This window comes from Spizellomyces punctatus (genome assembly GCF_000182565.1).
Source record: "Spizellomyces punctatus DAOM BR117 chromosome Unknown supercont1.22, whole genome shotgun sequence".
In the NCBI taxonomy this organism is placed as follows: Eukaryota; Fungi; Chytridiomycota; class Chytridiomycetes; order Spizellomycetales; family Spizellomycetaceae; genus Spizellomyces; species Spizellomyces punctatus.
Genome location: NW_015971558.1, coordinates 80,692 through 96,604, shown reverse-complemented (window position 1 = coordinate 96,604; position 15,913 = coordinate 80,692). Strand labels below are relative to the sequence as shown.

Below are 15,913 nucleotides of genomic sequence, written 5' to 3'. Positions count from 1 at the left end.
TTAGGAGTATTGGACGTTAGACTACCACAGTATATATTTGCGCGACAGCCACCCGCCGTACTTTACACAAATCAATAGGAGTATCTATAGTAATTACGTGTACTCAATATAAGGTCCTCATTGTCAAATCACACTTAGTAATAGGAGCCGATTGATCTCTACGCGACTATGGAATGTCAGTCCATCGCCACAACTGCCGCTAGTGTTTCCTCGAGTCCTCTAGCAGAAGGATATGTTACGAGTGAAAGAGATAGTTGGGACTTCTAAGACTCACTCTATCAAGGCTCGCCTCTTTTTCCTGGCAATTGCCATCATATTCTCTGCATCGGAAATTTGAGACTGCAGTCGCTTTAACTCTTTTACCATTAACTTCTCTCGCTGGTCGTAACTCCTTTTCACTCGTAATGCTTTTGCATCCCAATCACGTTTCACAAGACGCTGTCTGATCACGGGTGGCAACAGAGAAGCAAGGCCCTTCTGTTGTTCATGTAACAAAGCTAACCTGCTGCCTGCTTCACGCAATGTATCGGTTACAACAGACATGACAGACTGTGCTCGTTCGAGAACCTGATGGCCATCTGGCTCTATGGGTTTCACGTCCAACTCTGGGCAGGGCGTGAGGGAATGCCGAATATTGTCCGGCTGCTCAACATCCGCCTTGCCGAATTCAGATTCCACGTCTATATCATATTGCCCATCTTCGCACCGGTCGGAAACGCTCAAATCGGTAAAGTTTTCCAAGGGCATTTCCAATGTACGGATGAAGGTTGGTGCAAAGATATCTAACCCCGCGAGTTCGGATACAGAAGTAAACTCTGCGGTTACCGTATCTCGCTTATACCTGGGTCCATCAATCGTGGCTACATGATAATGACCAGAGCAGTTTTCCCCGAGTGTAATTGAGGGCAGTGTCTCCGGATCGCTGACAACGTTTCTCATATCGGCGAACCATCGTCGGACACGTTCGTCGACGAAACCCCACTGCTCCTGCTTGGCAAGATTTCCGCATAAGGGTAGCCACTAAACGCAGCACACCTTAAGAACTCACGGCCGCATGTGTTTCAGTAAGGGCCCCTGCGAAAAAGTCCTACAAGAGCGACCGTCTAACGCTGAACAAGGAAATGACTTTGCATCAGAACGGCAACCATACCGACACATTCTGAAGACGTTTCAAGGTTAATCTATGCCAAAAAAAATTATCTTATTAGTGGTGTATTTGGGTCGGCAGCGACGACAACGGACAATGGTGACTTCTCGGTGCAGATAACTTCTGTTGTTGATCTGGCTTGAAATTCTCGGCTTCCTATGGCAGTGAGTACGTAAATCTGTTCTTCCGCTCGTTTGAGTCTGTAGCAAAGCTTCAGAAGTTGCCAACTCGATTAGTCTCAAAAAAGACGCCCACATTTGGTATCCAGTTGGGTAGGCATCTGCACGGGACATAAACCGGCCGAGGGCAATGACTGCAGTCGTTGTACTCAACCAAACGGGCTGTGCGAGTATTCTCGATTTCTCTTCAGCGAAACTCAGGCTGGACAAGGATCGCTCATCAGGCAGAAGATTACATTTCTGGCCTGCTCCCCCTACGTTACTCGAAACCATTTTGGTGGCAATTAGCGCTGGATCTTCGCGTATGCTCTTCATCTTGGTTTTACGCTGATGCGAGCCTTAAGAAGGGTTTAGTGCCTTTGCCCCAAAGGTCAGTGGTTATAATTCCTACCTGAAACAGCGACATCGACCTCCGACATTTGCTCCAGTAGCTGCACAACATAAGGATGGTCCAATCCCATGATTGTATGTCCATCTGATACAATTCTCTCATTGCTTCGCCCTTTTCCTTTAAAATTTCAAGCACAGCCCTCCACGCCTCTTGATGCGAACAGAATGAACGAATGCACAGTATGTCGAGCCATGCAATTGCTCACCTGTCACCGTATTCCGAACAATTATTCGTGCGGGTTCGTTCCTAATTATCATATGCACTTTATCTCTTTCAACGAGGGATGTGCATTCAAATCCAAGAATGGTACAAGAGCTAGTTGTGCAAAGAGACGTTACAGCTGCGCAGGATATGCAGGGATCTTGAGGAACCTACCTTGCAAAACCAGACGGAAGCGCAGCGTTGTTAATAAATCTTCCCAGAGAGAGAATACGAAGCTTTGAGTTGGTCGTTGTGGATTTCGTTTCTATGTCCAAACAAATAGGGATATATGGTTTTCTTGCTGCAGCATCTTCCCACACTAACGTGGACAGGTCAGGTACTATATATGTCGGCTTTCCAAAGTCAACAGGCATCAGGATCTCCGATTGTCTTAAGGGAACTGTAGTGGAATTAGCAACAAAGGACCGATCCTACAGAATTTCTCAACAAATAGTTCAACTGGTTAGCATGACGTGTCAAGACGTCGCCAGATGCTAAGCACTCAATTGTAATTTTGACAAGAGTTTTATTAAGTGGTTTACGCTTCCAAAGCTGAGGTTTCCCTATCTTTGTCTAAATCTTCAGCCTGCACAAACTCCTGATCGGCCCCTGCGACAATCGCTTCCAATCCCCTCTTCAAGCTGTTTATTGCATTTTCGAGAGTATCGACCTTTCTTGAAAATTCTTCAGATTCTGCAGCGTCGTGGGTTCCGCCACGTGAGGCGATCCACGCAAGAACGACTGATTTACCGGCGGAAAAGAAGGCATCGGTGGCCTTCAAGACAGCGTCCACCACGGATACACTGTTTTCGGCAGCTCCACCAGTGCGTCCCGCGGTGTCTTGAGCCTCAACTGTCAACTCATCCGGTGCAGCTCGAGCTAGTAGCTCTGTTTCGAGCACGAGCATATTGAAGGGAACCGGGTTTTTGGGCCAACGGACCGCACCGTCACTAACAGAGTAACTTTCCGCAAAAACTTTAAGTTGCCTGGTTAGCATCCCCAGAATATCAAGTATCTCGTGGGCATGGTCCGAAGACCTAGTGCAATTTGTCGATTCACTGCGTAAGCTTCGCCATTCCTGGCGCAAAATCGCTACATCTGCCGTAGATTGCTCAAGATCATCCAAGGTTTCGGAAAGTAAGGGAAGTAGCGCGTCGGGTGCGGTGGGTACAGTATCTTCTGAAGTTGAGGAACGACGGGATGGTGATACAATCGCAGCTGCCGCTGGAGCCTCGTCTAAGAGGAGACACCAATTAATATCCGCTCCCACAAAGTTCAGCAAGAAAACTCACCCTCTGGAACCCCGGTCAGTATGAACGGCAAAGACACTTCCAACTCACGTTCCCTAGTTCCGAACGTCCCGCTCGAGTCGGAGAGGGATACCTCCACTTTCAAAACGTACTTGACCTCGAGGCCCCAAGCGTCATCGAAGGACTTCACCGGAGGAGTAGACGCAACAAATTCCTTTGCCGCGGATAACGGCACGGGATTCTTAAACCAATCCAACGGTATCACCCGCGCCGGACTTTTGCCTTTCTTCGGTTTCTCTGGGATCCCTCGGCCAACATGCAACGCATAAACACCGTTGAACTCGTTATTGCTTGACGGGTCGTACCGTGGAGCAGGAGTATCCTCCGCTACAGCGATATTTGCTTTGTACTGTAACTGCTGTTGGGTAGGTAGGCGGATAGTAATGATTTGTTTGGCAACGAGACGAATTCGCTGGACACGGTGAGATTTGTGGAGCTTGGTAAGCTCAACATTCACTTTCAAAGGTGCTTCGGAACTGCATAGCGGACGCTCAAGAGTAGCAGTGACGGTTGTCTCAGGTTGCGATGATCGTCCAAATGAAAATAGGGATGGGCGAAGCGTTTGAGTGGATGTCATTGGTGGTAGGGCTAGTCCCGAAAGAGTGTGCCGGTGCTCCACATGGAAGTTGAGTGTTACCAGCGACTGTCTTCGAAACGTATACGACGCTCCTTGCAACATATTTCCAGCGCTATCCATACTCAAGGAAGCCATCCCGTCTTCGGTGACCATGACCTTTTGTCCCAAGAAGCCCATAACTTCCCAATGAAGTCCAATCGGAACACCTTCATGGAGGTCCGTTGGATCAAAACAAAATGAGGGAGGTAGCGCATCATTTCCGAAGTCGAAGAAAAATGGATATCTTCGACGCCCCGGTTGAGTGCCCTCCCATGTGGTAGCCGACGAACTATCCGCATTTGATGGCAATTCCCGCAATTGGCTTGTCCGGTTATAGACAACCCTTTCTATCACGGCGCCCAGCGCCGTCCGGTACAAAAGAATGCATTGCACTTCTGCGTAGGGAACTGTCCGCATCACCAAGGTTAAGCCAGGTTAAGGCAGATTACACTCGCGGCGAAAGAAATTAATAGTAGTAGCAGAATCTCACCATATTTTTCCAGAAGGAGTCCCCTAGCACCTACAGGATCTACAGTCACCAACCCTGCAAGGTGCGGCCATCTTGCTCCATCCTCAGATACAATTTTCCTTTCCTCCAGGAAGATGCTCAGGTTCCGATCTTTTGAGTGCCGTCCAATAAGCGCCCGAGTGCCTATTCGCTGCTGCTCTCTTTCTCTATCATTTTGTATACGCTGTTGTGGTTGACGCGAAGGACTGTCTGCTCGTTGCCTAGTGGGAGAAAGGGATCTATTGTTGTCGTGAAGTGACATTTTTAATCGCCATCCAAGAAGATAGTCGAGAATGGCCGCAACAATCTGACGGGCCTTCCAAATGAGTCATAGCACGATCGGAAAACTTTGATAAGGTTTTGGTTCGAATGTGCCATGTGCTCAATTGTGGTCCATTTGCAACAAATACTCGACCTGCACGTCCAATAGGCATGCTTAGTGTATTAGGTGACAGAAACTGGCACTAGCTACTACACCAGGGAATAAACCAGCGACAACTGGTTCGGAAAAGCTAAGCTACTACTAGGCAATTATACACGCAATACGTAACGGTTGGTTCTAACCGGATAACTGCCCACCACCACACGCGGTCCCTACTAGGCCTTGATCCAGAACTCTTGATGGCATTGAAGCCAGAGTCTTCACAACATTGGGGAGACTCGCAAGCTGGAGGATGTTCAGTGACAAGGCTTGGAGACTAAAAACTGCATGTCAGCAAGATGAATGACAGAATGAAATGATGCCATTGGTACATACCAACCAAGCTCAACTAATGTGGCAGCATAATAACAGCTTTGTTGGTTCCGAGGCTGCGCTGGTTCCAGTTGGTTGTAGTCATCGGGAGGGCGAGGTCCTCGGCACCACCACATCTGCATTCTCATGATGGACTTGCGATGAGAGTTGCAATGTGGGTCACGATGAGCGTTGTGCAGATGGTTTGAGAGTCGAGGATGGGTAAAGAGGAAAGAGGGAGCAGGTCCCCTTTTATAGACCTTTGGCATGCGCCTCACCGCAGTTTAAAAAAAAAACATTACATGCATGCCACACCGCTTTGAGCGATAGATGGGGGTGCTGATTATGCGATATGATTAACCGGATTACTCCGGATAATAATGGGTCCTAGTGCCATTTTCAATCGCCTCCACACTATGTGGTTCAGATGATGTCCTAGGTATCCTACGGTCGTGACGAATAGATGTTGACGGAAAGCATGATCAAATGCATCCGTATCATTGCCTTGCGTGTCGTCCTGTGCAACGTAAACGTTCTATACCGTAGGGTGATGTTCACATGTACTGAATCTTCCTTCGGAGGAAGCTTTCATGCAGAATTCGGTCGTGCACCCTCCCTGCCATCATCAACTCGGGGCACGCCATAATAGCCCACGAGGTGACTGACATACATTAAAACACTTGCCTGATCTTGTTCTCTCTTGCTCTGGCATCTCGTCCTTTCCTCATTTTTATCCTTCCACTCTCGTTTATGTTTAGGAACCCCGCTAGCAGTTTTGTCTTTCCGATGCTGAAGTAAGACAAGATTTTTGTGGAAGCTGGATAGACATCGTCAAAAGATGATCATTGGCGGACATCGAAAAAGGTCCACAGTGCCCTGGATCGACAAGCTATTGAGCACATGTTTGCCCCACGGCACGTTTCCGATGAGAATGGGTGAGACTGTCCAATCTGCGCGTTTACTCGCTCTGCAACAGAGCTATGGCCTTAAAGAATATGTCATCCAAGACCTCTGGTCAGAATGGTGCTCCTGTGGCCTTTGCATTGTAGTGTATGATAAAGTACCAGTAATCATCCAGAGAATAAGAACGATTTATAAACACTCGACCTCCTTTGTCTTTTCCGCACTGAAAATACAGGTATGTGAAACCGTCCGCACGTTTCCTCTTTGTGGTTGCCTCACAGAAATCAAGAAATGCAGCCGACGAGCTTTCGAGTAAAGGTCAGGGCCTAGCCAGCGAAATCAATTTTAGGACTCATGTTAACCATTTGGCTCCAGACACTTTGAGTCTTTTCCACTGATGATTTGGACCTCTAGCTTGTATTTCGTGACCCTTGTTGGGACATCTCTCGTAAGTGTTCTGTTCAGTTTTGAAATTCGCCATGGTTTCTTGGATAGTCGCTTGAGTGTCATAGGGCATGCTGTGGTGGGCTTTATATTGCTCCAATTGCACCAGATCTTTCAATGTAATCAGCTGAGCATCGTTCCTTAATTTTCATACCTCTGTCCATACGGTTTATCTTACATTGTCCATCATGGCTTCTTTCGCTGTACTCTCTGCATGCGAAAACGTGCACGATGGCCGCACGACGGCCAAGTGATCTACAGAGAACTGTGGAGGTCAACCTCCAATATGATGGCTCCCACCTCTAGTTGATCATCGATGACCAAGCCTACTGTGGCAAGTGTGGAAAGTGCGTTCGCACAATTGGCATCGCAGAGGCACTCGACAAAACAATCCCCAGATTCACAAGTGTGGAAATCAAGAGTGTCGATTCGATTCGGAAGTCGGGAAGGCAATGTCGGCAGATTTAAGAACCCATAGACTTCATTCATGGGCATTCAAGTGATGCAACAGATAGCTGTACATTGATATTTTAGACACTAACGGTCGGGTCGAGGAGGCCCTGGTAGGCTATAGCTTGCAAAGCACCAGTATCGACACATATCTAGTAGATGTTTTGATGACAACCACCCTAAAAGTATCCTAACTAGTTTAACTCCAACAAAATAAATAACTGTGGTTACTATGTACGCTATCAACCCTTTTATACAGATTTTTTGGTCGCATTCCTCTTCAAGTCATCATTTACACATCCCCACCACCCCAAGAAAATCCTACTGGGAAGTCTGACCCATTCTGTACGCGGGAAAATGCTAATGAGAATACAGTCTCAGTAGATTTCATCGATCGGTTGATCACGTCGGAATACGGTCTCTCAAATATGCGAGAATGGCATCCGTCCCTAAATTCCAACGACGAGTTATATTGATGCGACTAAATTGCAATTCGATTTCAATGTGTACCTTTATCGAGAATCTGTCTGCGAGGTACCCTGAAAGGATTCCCCCCAAGCGTTAGAATCCGCAGGCCAGTGCACAACCCTAGCTCAGGTGGAATGTGTGCTATATTGTTATCGGCTAGTTCCAGGATGTGTAAGTGTTGGAGGTTTCGAAAGGTATTGGGGTCAATCCGGTCTATCACATTTGCTGAAACGAGAAATGTCTCAAGCTGAGGAAACGGCAACCTGGGCGGCAAACTTGCGATACGATTATGGTTAACGTTGAGCTCGCGCAGTGCAGGAAAATCGGGAGAGGACGGAAGCGAGGTAAGGAAATTAGACGACAAGTTCAGGATTTGTAAATTAGGAAGGCTTTTCACGGGGAACTCTGTAATTTGGTTGTGGTTCAGTACAAGTGTTGTTAATCCGTGCGCTAAATCGTACACAGCTTCGGGAATTCTGGTAAACGCATTGTGATGCAGAATGAGTTTGGAAGGAGTCCAAGATAGGTCACTGAAACACGAAGAATCCAATTGACCCAAAGAACGCTGAGAGAGATCTACTGTGCGGGAGGCCGCCTCTTGGGTAGATGGAGGTATAGCCCTTCTGCCGGGACTTCCTGGCGGGCTCGCGTGCGATTGTATGGCGGGAGATGGCGCGTCTATGTGACATGATTAGCCGTGGAAACGGAATGTAGCTCCAATTGACGTCGTACCTGCGATCTTATCCCTCAAAGTACTCAGAATCTTCGACGTCGACCCGAGCGGCACTCCACGCAAAGGGTTTCCAGTAAATAGAAAAGCATTGATACCCTCCAATAGACCCAGCTCTGGCGGTAACTTTCCAATCGAGTTGTTGGTAATGTCCAAACGCTTCAGCTCCTTCAAGCCTAGGATTTCCATTGGAAACTCTGTCAGCTTATTGTACCCAACATCCAGAATCTGGAGATGGGGTGCTTCTGCCAGAATTCCAACGCCCAACTTTGTTATAGTATTTTGGGAAACATAGAGTTCACGTAATGCAGGGAATTTGATGATTTCCCCCGCTGGAGCGAGCGAAGTGAGCTGGTTACGACGAAGATCAAGGCGCAGCAAGGACTGCAGGAGCGTCACGCTGCTTTCAGTCGCAGGAAAGAGCCGAGTCAGCCTGTTATCAGTCACTTCTAGATCGCTAAGATGGACTAGACTGCTGAAGTCGCCTAGCAGGTCAAGTTCGTTCCTAGAGAGGTTGAGAGTAGTCAAGGTCGTCAACTGATTCAAAGACGTTGGAAGGGATGTCAACTTGTTGTTGGAGACATCGAGCGTTTTCAGCCGCTTAAAGTCGCCAATGGACGCCGGAAGTTCCGAGAATTTGTTGTTTGCTAGGTTCAGATCGATGATAGGCAAGGCGAATACACCCGCTGGCAGGGACGTGAGGCTATTGCCGGAAACATTCAGAATCGAAAGATTTATTAGTGCCCCAATCTCTTCAGGAAGCCGCGATATTACGTTGTTATGAATCTGGATCAAAATGGAGATAACTTCAACAACCTGCGAGGGAACCTGACGATTGAAGTGAAAGAACCAACGAACATCCAGGACTGTCAATCCATGAAGCATTCCAACCCGCGGGTCCAAATCTTCCAACATGTTGTCAGCTATGATAAGCCTCGTCAAATCCACCACCTAGAAGTTGCTGATGAGCTTCAGCCCCCAAACCTTTTGCCATGACTGAGTGTTACTTACTTCCCACCAATTAGCGTCAGTCGCCTCGCGTCTATCAAAGGAAAGGTCCACCTTTTGCGTGCTCTCCGCAACATCATCCCAAAGAGCATTGGGAATTGCCGTCAGAGACCGGTTAGAAAGATTTAAACGCCCGGAAGTTCGTGATTGAGCTACCAGCTTCCTTAGGACTTGCTCGGGCCCAACGGAGGCTGGTGCACTACGAAATTCAGGTCGTTTGAACCTTCCCCTGGAGGACTTACTGCTGAGCATGGCGAAAATACGACAACTTGCTAAAAGTTCGTACTCCGAGAAAGAGGGTCTGACGCTGACACGAATGAGCCGGCTCCAATGCGCTTACGCTATCAAGTTGAATTGGAATCCAACTGACATCCAGGGTTAGGGTTAGGGTTATGGCCTCTTCTGCTAGTAGTCGCTAGTGCTATCGCATGGTGCTTCCATAGTTGAACGGTCCCGAGATAGTGTGGGGCAGCTTGAACTACTAAAGGTCCTCTGGGTCTGCATGGATTCAGCTACACTAGAATCTCGAAGGCGTGAAGCTTTCAAGCAGGTGCTATCAGACGGCAATACCAAAGCAGGTCTTCTTGATCTAACCTTATTTGCTTGCTCAGCTCAAGCCAATATGCGTGGACGTAATGAATCCCCACTGCTGGACAACTACAACCAGAGATGCGAACAACCGGCTCGTGGCTCTGCTCGATATGCTGCACGTCATTGGCGCAAGCGAATGCGGCGCGAGCGTGCTGGGCGGTCTAGTTGAATACGTCACATTTCCAATTCTGCAGCTTTTCAGCTACCCGTCGGCTTCCTTGAGTGCCTTGGAGTGCGGTCTCGAATGTTTACTGTACCTTTTGGAAATGTGTCCGGGTGAAGCAGTGCCGCTTCAACTTTATCGGGAGCTGCTAGTTACTTTACCGTTCATAATATCTCAAGGAACTGTATCGAAGGCAGTGAGAAACGGGAGAGGAACATCAGAGGAGGTCAAAGGCCTCGGCGTTCGGTGTCTGCTGGCCCTGGTAAAGAAACCTGCGGTACCCCCGACGGTAGAAAATGAACAGTGCGAGGAAGTAGACAGGGTAGCCATAAGGGATACGACTGATAAGGAGCTGAGTAGATCAGAGTATCAGCCAGCTGTTGCACACGTAGTAGTCGTTCTATTGGACTTGATCGAGAAGGAGCGGAATTTGCGTCTGCAAGTATCCGCTATAGACACGTTGTCGCGTGTCGTGCAGCAATTGCGCGAGCCGGATATAGTTGCTCAGTTCTTACCGGGAATCAGTTCTACATTGGCCAAAACGATAACGAAAGACGCAAAGGACAGCCATCGAATCATCGTTGGATGTCTGAATTTACTTCTCCAGACTATTGTATTAGTCATGAGTGATGACGCTTGCGAACACTTACTTCCGAAGCAAAAACCTAGTTGGGCTGATCTGGTCGAGCTGGCTCAGCGAATTCCATCGATGGATGATCGGGCACAGAATTTGAGGCCGCCATTGCACGCCCCAGCCACCGTTGCAGATTCTTCAGAACCGCAACCGAAACCATATATAGTTAGGGATGCCCATTGGCACAAAAACACCGTTATACGTCTCAATAAGCTCTTTACTCGTATATTTACGATTCGTAGTCATGATCAGTGGAAAATACGTCTGGGGTTCTTGCGGTTTGCATCCAATGTGGCACTGCACTGCTCTTGTTCCCTTGGGTTATCCATCCCGCTGTTGGTTGAAACGTTGCTGTGCTACGTCAATGACGAATACCCCTTGGTGGCGAACGAATGCCGGGCGCAAATTGAAGTCGTAGCCGCTAAAATACGCGACCAATATTCCGTAACATCCATCCTGAAAGAGACCTTCTTCTCCTACATGATGACGCTACCGCGACAAATGATGCAGACTGATGATGGCAGAAAACTAGAATCCCTTCATATCGCAAACGGTTACTTGATGCTCTTAAAGGGAGAAATCAACAAGCCCTTGGGAGCTGTAATGAATCATGTGTCTCTTGGATTGCTTAAGATCTTGACATTTGATAGCTCTGAAGTCAAGCTGGTAGAGGATCGGGTAGCAGAGTCGAGCATTGGCTTTGCCATCATGGATATGGCGTCTGAAGTTCCGGAGAGGAGTGAACCGTCAACCGGAAAAGATTTCAAGCGGTTTGCGTACATGTTTCCGCGAAAGCGATTTCAGTACTTCCGTAACGATAAAGTTACTTTGGCTATCAGCCAAATGTGCCGCCTACTGGGCTACTATGGGGATCTAGAATCTCTGGTAGACCATTTCTTGGGACACCTACGTTCCATAGCGTTCGGGGATTATCAGCCACAAGCGATCTACATTCTGAATGAAATATGTCTTGGTGCTGCGGGTGTAGGAGTCGAAGCTCTCAGTTATTCCAATGGGTCAGAAGACAGAAAAGCCTCTATGATGCCAATTATAAAATCCGTAGTTCGCGAATATCTTGACTCACCCATACTGAAACTTCCGACAAATCTTGCTGATTTGAAGCTTCTCAAGGACCTTCGAAGATTGAACCCCGATTATCTCGTGAATGAGCCGGATAGTGCTCCGATGAGTGGTACCTTTAACGCCGTCATCCAGAAAACTAGTCTTATTCTTGAAGGCGTAGCGGTCATGGCTGCTGTGGCTGGAGCCGACTTTCGCTTACTGCTTATGGATACTCTTTATGCAATACTTGAAAACGTTGGAGATCCGAATCGAACTGTAAGCGATTCGGCAATGGCTACATTAATTGCCGTCGCGGAAGCTTGTGAGTATCACAAATCCACTCAACCGTCGAGCGATAGCATGCAAGGGCCGCGCGAAATGATTCTTCAGAATGTTGACTACATTGTGAATATTGTATCACGACGCTTGCGCTACATTGCGCAGAATCCACGAGCGCCACTCGTGCTAAAGGCGGCAATCCGGATCGCAGGTATTCATATCGTTCCTTACATGGATGATTCTGTCGACGAAATTTTGGATGCTTTGGATCATTGGCACAATGAAAATGGGCTAGTCGTGTTCAATCTAATTGGAGTTCTTAAGACCTTGATGGACGTGATGTGTGAGGATGCCAGTGTACCCGTGGAGAAAGAGACCTCGAGGGATGAACGAAGTGAAAGTGTCTGCCTTGCTCCAATAATCGATGAGCGAGCCCCTTTTGAACTCTCTGCCTGTTCGCAAGAAATGCTTGGATTTTACCTTGAATGCAAGCCGTCCGTTGAAGAGCGAAGAACACCGAACCAGCAGAACCGCGGACAGGCATCGATTGGCGACATAGAAAAATTCTTCACGGACCGCAAAAGTGGTGAATTTGAAGGAGTAACATCCCCTGGCAGACCGATTTCGTCACCGGATGACCTAGGCCAAAGTGGCGACAAATTCGACATGCACGGGACAAGCGATGAGCGAGCCGACGGAGTAGGACCTCCGTCTCATGTGCAGTCATTGGCTCTGAAAATCGTCAACAAGTTATACCATTACCACTCCAGTGCCAACCCGAGACTTCGGGTCCAATCCCTACGCATTTTTCATAGTTCTCTCGCTATCCTCCGCCTACGCTCGAACGATCTCAACCCAACCATTCACAAGTTCTGGCCGATCATTACCCGTCGCTTGGGAGATGAGGAACATTACGTCGTATTTGAAGCATTAATTGCTGTGGCAACCATGTGTCGTCTGTCGCCCGATTTTGTTGTCAAACGGGTGGCGGACGATCTGATCCCCCGGTTTGAAGTCCTTGCAAAAAGTTTGCAGAGGGCTGTTGAGCGGACATATGCGGGAGAGAAGGAAGGGTCGCATCGAGCACATCGCGATGTACATCATCGGGTGGTAACATCACAACAGATGAAAGTCTACGTCGCGTCCCTTACCACTATGGCCGAGCTACTTCTTAGAGTCCAGATGTCAAACAATAGTATCTTTAGGATAGTAACTAGTGTAGTACCCTTCTTGAATTCACGATGGTATACGCAGGAAGTTACAGAGGGCGCTGTGGGTGTGCTGAAGGCGGCCGCCAACTGCCGTCACGGACAGGATATCGTGTGGTTGTCATTATGGGCAGTCATGGGAGGACAGGGAGTGCAATTGTCAACAGAGGGGACTAGGGCAACAACCCTGCGGGAAGGAAAGATTCCTAAGTGGATGGCTGAACACTGGAGAGGACGAGGGAAGCCCGAAGACTTTATCCCTGCTGGTATGGAAGTTTTGAATAGTTTTGATGGTAAAGCAACCTGTGAATTGGTTGCAAATGCATTCCCTATGTTGGATGGGACATCGGTCGGTGGATTGGGTGTGGCAGTTTCGTGCTAGGAATACCATGTGCATAGGTTGGTAGTTGGGCATGCCATCCATGATATAGGTGCAGCACTATCCAGGAAGCCAAGATATAAACAAAATCAATATTATGAGATCACGGCATTATTTGCACCAGTTTTTCCCAATCACCCCCTGCTTCAAGCCTCCAGTTTCCGTCTGCGTCCCCATCGAACAATGCAGTACTCCCTATTCTCGACCCCGCCATACGCCTTCGCAACCATAGGACTTGTCGGAACATCGCAAGGATCGTCGCACCGTGCTTCACCCCATCACGCAAATGCGACAAAAATGCAAAGAAACCAAGCACCGCAAGAATTCGATCCCTACAAAATCGACATAGAGGTTGCCACGCCGCATCTGGTGATAAGGAAGTTTGTGTTGCTGAGGATGAGGAAACGGATCCTGTGGTTGTAGACGATGTGCTCGGCGCTGGGGGGACAAACCGGATTTTGTAATCACAATCTCGGATCAACGTACAAGCATAGCATTTTGTACGAGCTGCTGGTCGCTGTGATTGTTGGGAGGCGATGTCACCCGACAACGGTGATGGTGAGGAAGGTGACTGTGATATCTTACTCGCAAGTGAAGAATTCGATCGAGTTGCCCAATGCGGTACCACTTCACACCATCCCCGTGATATGTTTTCCAGGAATTTCTTTTTGCTTGATGCGCTTAGGCCCTGTGTTTGCTTGAATATCCCACCTCCGTCCAGGTGGTACCCGTAGAATAGGCATGGTTCGACATCCTCCGCCATACACCGTTTAAAGAACTGAGTTGTAATAGAGGGTGTTTGTTGGTAGTTCGAGTTCATGGTTTCCTTTACATGCTCCTGAAATTCTGAGAAGATGATCCCGTCGACTGGGATGGTTGAGGACGAGTTGATGCCTAGGACTGGGAAAGAGCCATGCGGGGAAACAATTACTGATGACCTTCGCATAATACTGTCACGACGGAGAGGAGGGCCAGAAGTGGCAAGGCTGGATTGTGAACCCAGGGGCGAACTGGAACCAGCAGCAGAGGTAAGGTTGGTAACAGAGCTTGAGCGTAGTTTAGCAGCTTCTAGTGCCCGTAGAGACTGACGCAGCTGTTGTAATTCGTCGTCCCGTCTTCTAAAATTTTGCATTACCTCGCTCAGCTCGCCCCTCAATTGGCGATTAGAATGTTCCAGTTCATCCCGCATTTTTGCTTCATCTATCACCATTCGATTCGCTTGGTCAAACAGTTGAGCAGTAAGCTCCTCGAGTTCTTGATCTAAAATGTCCTTGCTCAGCTGTAGTCTATCCCTTATGGCGCGTTCCTCCTCTAATTGATCGGCAAGATCCGTGATATCAAGCTTGAGACCGTCAATAGTATCCTGCAAGTGGTGTAGTTGTAGCATATTGTCACGGCAGAAGTGGCATTTACTGATCGTTGGGGTGCTTGGGGCTGTTCCAGTACTCCTCGATGGATTGGTTGCTAGATCGCTCTCGTCATCCTCTGGTAGAGAAGTAGCAGCATGATAAAGTGCTGCAGCGGCCTTTTGAGCTGAAATCTTCCTTTCATGGCTTGAGGCAGAAGAGTATGATCGACCAGATTGTAACCCTGCCTGTGACATATTTCCGGTTGACAAAAGTCCTTTTGTATCGCTTGAAGCTGTACCAAGCCGTGGGGGCTCAGGTTCCTCTTCTCTGCAAGGAGATAGTTTGGGCCATGCCCCGTCGCCGGGGGACGCTGACTCTGCATGTGCTGCCTCACCATTCAATCGAGGCAGAGGCTCCAGATCCTGAGTAGTTTGAATGCCTGGTGGCTTGGGCTCTGACACAGCCTTAACTGACATCTGGGCACTTTTTAGATAATTCAACGCCAGGCGCAGACATTCCATACACTGAACTTCCAACGGTGTTGCGCCGCCTGGCAACATTGCTTTTGAGCCGGACGTCAGAGACAGCTGGAAGTTTGCAGCCTGCTGAGCTTGTTGTTTCTCTGCCATCTGTGCCGGCAAAGACTTATCGTTGTTGGATTTGCTGATAGTTGAGGCGATACGGGAATGCTCAGCTTGGCCGGAATCCCCACTGAAGGACTCCTTTCCTCCACGCGTCAGCCATTCCTCAAAGTTCAACATTGGCTTTCCCAGAAAGAGAATGGCTTCTTTGATTGCAAACTCGTACCGATTCAGCTTTATTCGCATAACGTCAATCACATCATTTTTCCGCGTAATAGTTTCCGCTGCGAGGGCCAACTCTTTCTCTTTTTGTTCGCTGACATTCTAATTCAAGCAAAAAGCATGAAGGGTTCGAGGGAATAGGTGGGATGCAAAAGGCGCTGTAAGAACAACGCTACCTTGAGCTGGGTTTCGAGTTCAACTATTCTCCTCTCAAGGCTTTTCACAGTATCCTGACTATCGGACTCGGACTGTTCGTTCTGGTTATCTATGCTGACTATTCTGTCATGGGACTGAGTAGGAGTACCAACCCGACCGGATGAAATTACAGCTTCCGCCATAGGTGGTCTAGTGCATTCA

General features: G+C 48.3%; 6 protein-coding genes across 7 annotated transcripts; 2 read left to right on the top strand and 4 right to left on the bottom strand.

The window, feature by feature from the left end:
- Positions 1 to 38: 38 nt before the first annotated feature.
- Positions 39 to 1,787, bottom strand: SPPG_08477 (uncharacterized protein; the record flags this gene model as incomplete). The annotated part of the gene is made up of 6 exons (XM_016756632.1): positions 39 to 987; positions 1,049 to 1,087; positions 1,151 to 1,181; positions 1,243 to 1,347; positions 1,403 to 1,664; positions 1,718 to 1,787. The coding sequence occupies 6 exons, from the start codon at positions 1,785 to 1,787 to the stop codon at positions 271 to 273; spliced, it is 1,224 nt and encodes a 407-aa protein (XP_016604131.1). The 3' UTR covers positions 39 to 270.
- A 623-nt stretch (positions 1,788 to 2,410) lies between these two features.
- SPPG_08476 (uncharacterized protein) lies at positions 2,411 to 4,662 on the bottom strand. The gene is made up of 3 exons (XM_016756631.1): positions 4,335 to 4,662; positions 3,211 to 4,251; positions 2,411 to 3,154 (listed from the first exon to the last, which is right to left on the bottom strand). The coding sequence occupies exons 1-3, from the start codon at positions 4,612 to 4,614 to the stop codon at positions 2,457 to 2,459; spliced, it is 2,019 nt and encodes a 672-aa protein (XP_016604130.1). The 5' UTR covers positions 4,615 to 4,662; the 3' UTR covers positions 2,411 to 2,456.
- An 872-nt stretch (positions 4,663 to 5,534) lies between these two features.
- SPPG_09543 lies at positions 5,535 to 6,635 on the top strand. Of its 2 annotated transcripts, XM_016757718.1 has the most exons (3): positions 5,535 to 6,223; positions 6,278 to 6,306; positions 6,364 to 6,635. In XM_016757718.1, exons 1-2 carry the CDS (start codon positions 5,924 to 5,926, stop codon positions 6,302 to 6,304), a joined length of 327 nt encoding a protein of 108 aa, XP_016604128.1. In that variant the 5' UTR covers positions 5,535 to 5,923; the 3' UTR covers positions 6,305 to 6,306; positions 6,364 to 6,635. The 2 variants fall into 2 exon arrangements, with proteins under 2 accessions (XP_016604128.1, XP_016604129.1); XM_016757717.1 differs by having other exon boundaries at positions 6,286 to 6,635.
- A 286-nt stretch (positions 6,636 to 6,921) lies between these two features.
- On the bottom strand, positions 6,922 to 9,363 carry SPPG_08475 (uncharacterized protein). Its single transcript, XM_016756630.1, has 5 exons — positions 9,092 to 9,363; positions 8,939 to 9,031; positions 8,083 to 8,866; positions 7,393 to 8,028; positions 6,922 to 7,331 (listed from the first exon to the last, which is right to left on the bottom strand). The coding sequence occupies exons 1-5, from the start codon at positions 9,338 to 9,340 to the stop codon at positions 7,285 to 7,287; spliced, it is 1,809 nt and encodes a 602-aa protein (XP_016604127.1). The 5' UTR covers positions 9,341 to 9,363; the 3' UTR covers positions 6,922 to 7,284.
- Positions 9,364 to 9,485: 122 nt separating this feature from the next.
- SPPG_08474 (uncharacterized protein) lies at positions 9,486 to 13,608 on the top strand. The gene is made up of 2 exons (XM_016756629.1): positions 9,486 to 9,638; positions 9,700 to 13,608. Exons 1-2 carry the CDS (start codon positions 9,591 to 9,593, stop codon positions 13,405 to 13,407), a joined length of 3,756 nt encoding a protein of 1,251 aa, XP_016604126.1. The 5' UTR covers positions 9,486 to 9,590; the 3' UTR covers positions 13,408 to 13,608.
- Positions 13,508 to 15,905, bottom strand: SPPG_08473 (uncharacterized protein; the record flags this gene model as incomplete). The annotated part of the gene is made up of 2 exons (XM_016756628.1): positions 15,733 to 15,905; positions 13,508 to 15,658 (listed from the first exon to the last, which is right to left on the bottom strand). Exons 1-2 carry the CDS (start codon positions 15,892 to 15,894, stop codon positions 13,508 to 13,510), a joined length of 2,313 nt encoding a protein of 770 aa, XP_016604125.1. The 5' UTR covers positions 15,895 to 15,905.
- Positions 15,906 to 15,913: the final 8 nt, after the last annotated feature.

Excerpts from the sequence above, each read along its gene's own strand:
- SPPG_08476 (XM_016756631.1), bottom strand. The coding sequence starts at position 4,614 with ATGTCACTTCACGACAACAATAGATCCCTTTCTCCCACTAGGCAACGA. Across the intron at positions 4,252-4,334 it reads ACTCCTTCTGGAAAAATATG|TTCCCTACGCAGAAGTGCAA; the intron begins GTGAGATTCTGC and ends TGATGCGGACAG. Across the intron at positions 3,155-3,210 it reads ACTGACCGGGGTTCCAGAGG|ACGAGGCTCCAGCGGCAGCT; the intron begins GTGAGTTTTCTT and ends GTCTCCTCTTAG.
- SPPG_09543 (XM_016757717.1), top strand. The coding sequence starts at position 5,924 with ATGATCATTGGCGGACATCGAAAAAGGTCCACAGTGCCCTGGATCGAC. Across the intron at positions 6,224-6,285 it reads TTTCCGCACTGAAAATACAG|CCGACGAGCTTTCGAGTAAA; the intron begins GTATGTGAAACC and ends CAAGAAATGCAG.
- SPPG_08475 (XM_016756630.1), bottom strand. The coding sequence starts at position 9,340 with ATGCTCAGCAGTAAGTCCTCCAGGGGAAGGTTCAAACGACCTGAATTT. Across the intron at positions 8,867-8,938 it reads ATGGATTGACAGTCCTGGAT|ATTCATAACAACGTAATATC; the intron begins GTTCGTTGGTTC and ends ATTTTGATCCAG. Across the intron at positions 8,029-8,082 it reads TTTGAGGGATAAGATCGCAG|ACGCGCCATCTCCCGCCATA; the intron begins GTACGACGTCAA and ends CATGTCACATAG.
- SPPG_08474 (XM_016756629.1), top strand. The coding sequence starts at position 9,591 with ATGGATTCAGCTACACTAGAATCTCGAAGGCGTGAAGCTTTCAAGCAG. Across the intron at positions 9,639-9,699 it reads GGCGTGAAGCTTTCAAGCAG|CTCAAGCCAATATGCGTGGA; the intron begins GTGCTATCAGAC and ends TTGCTTGCTCAG.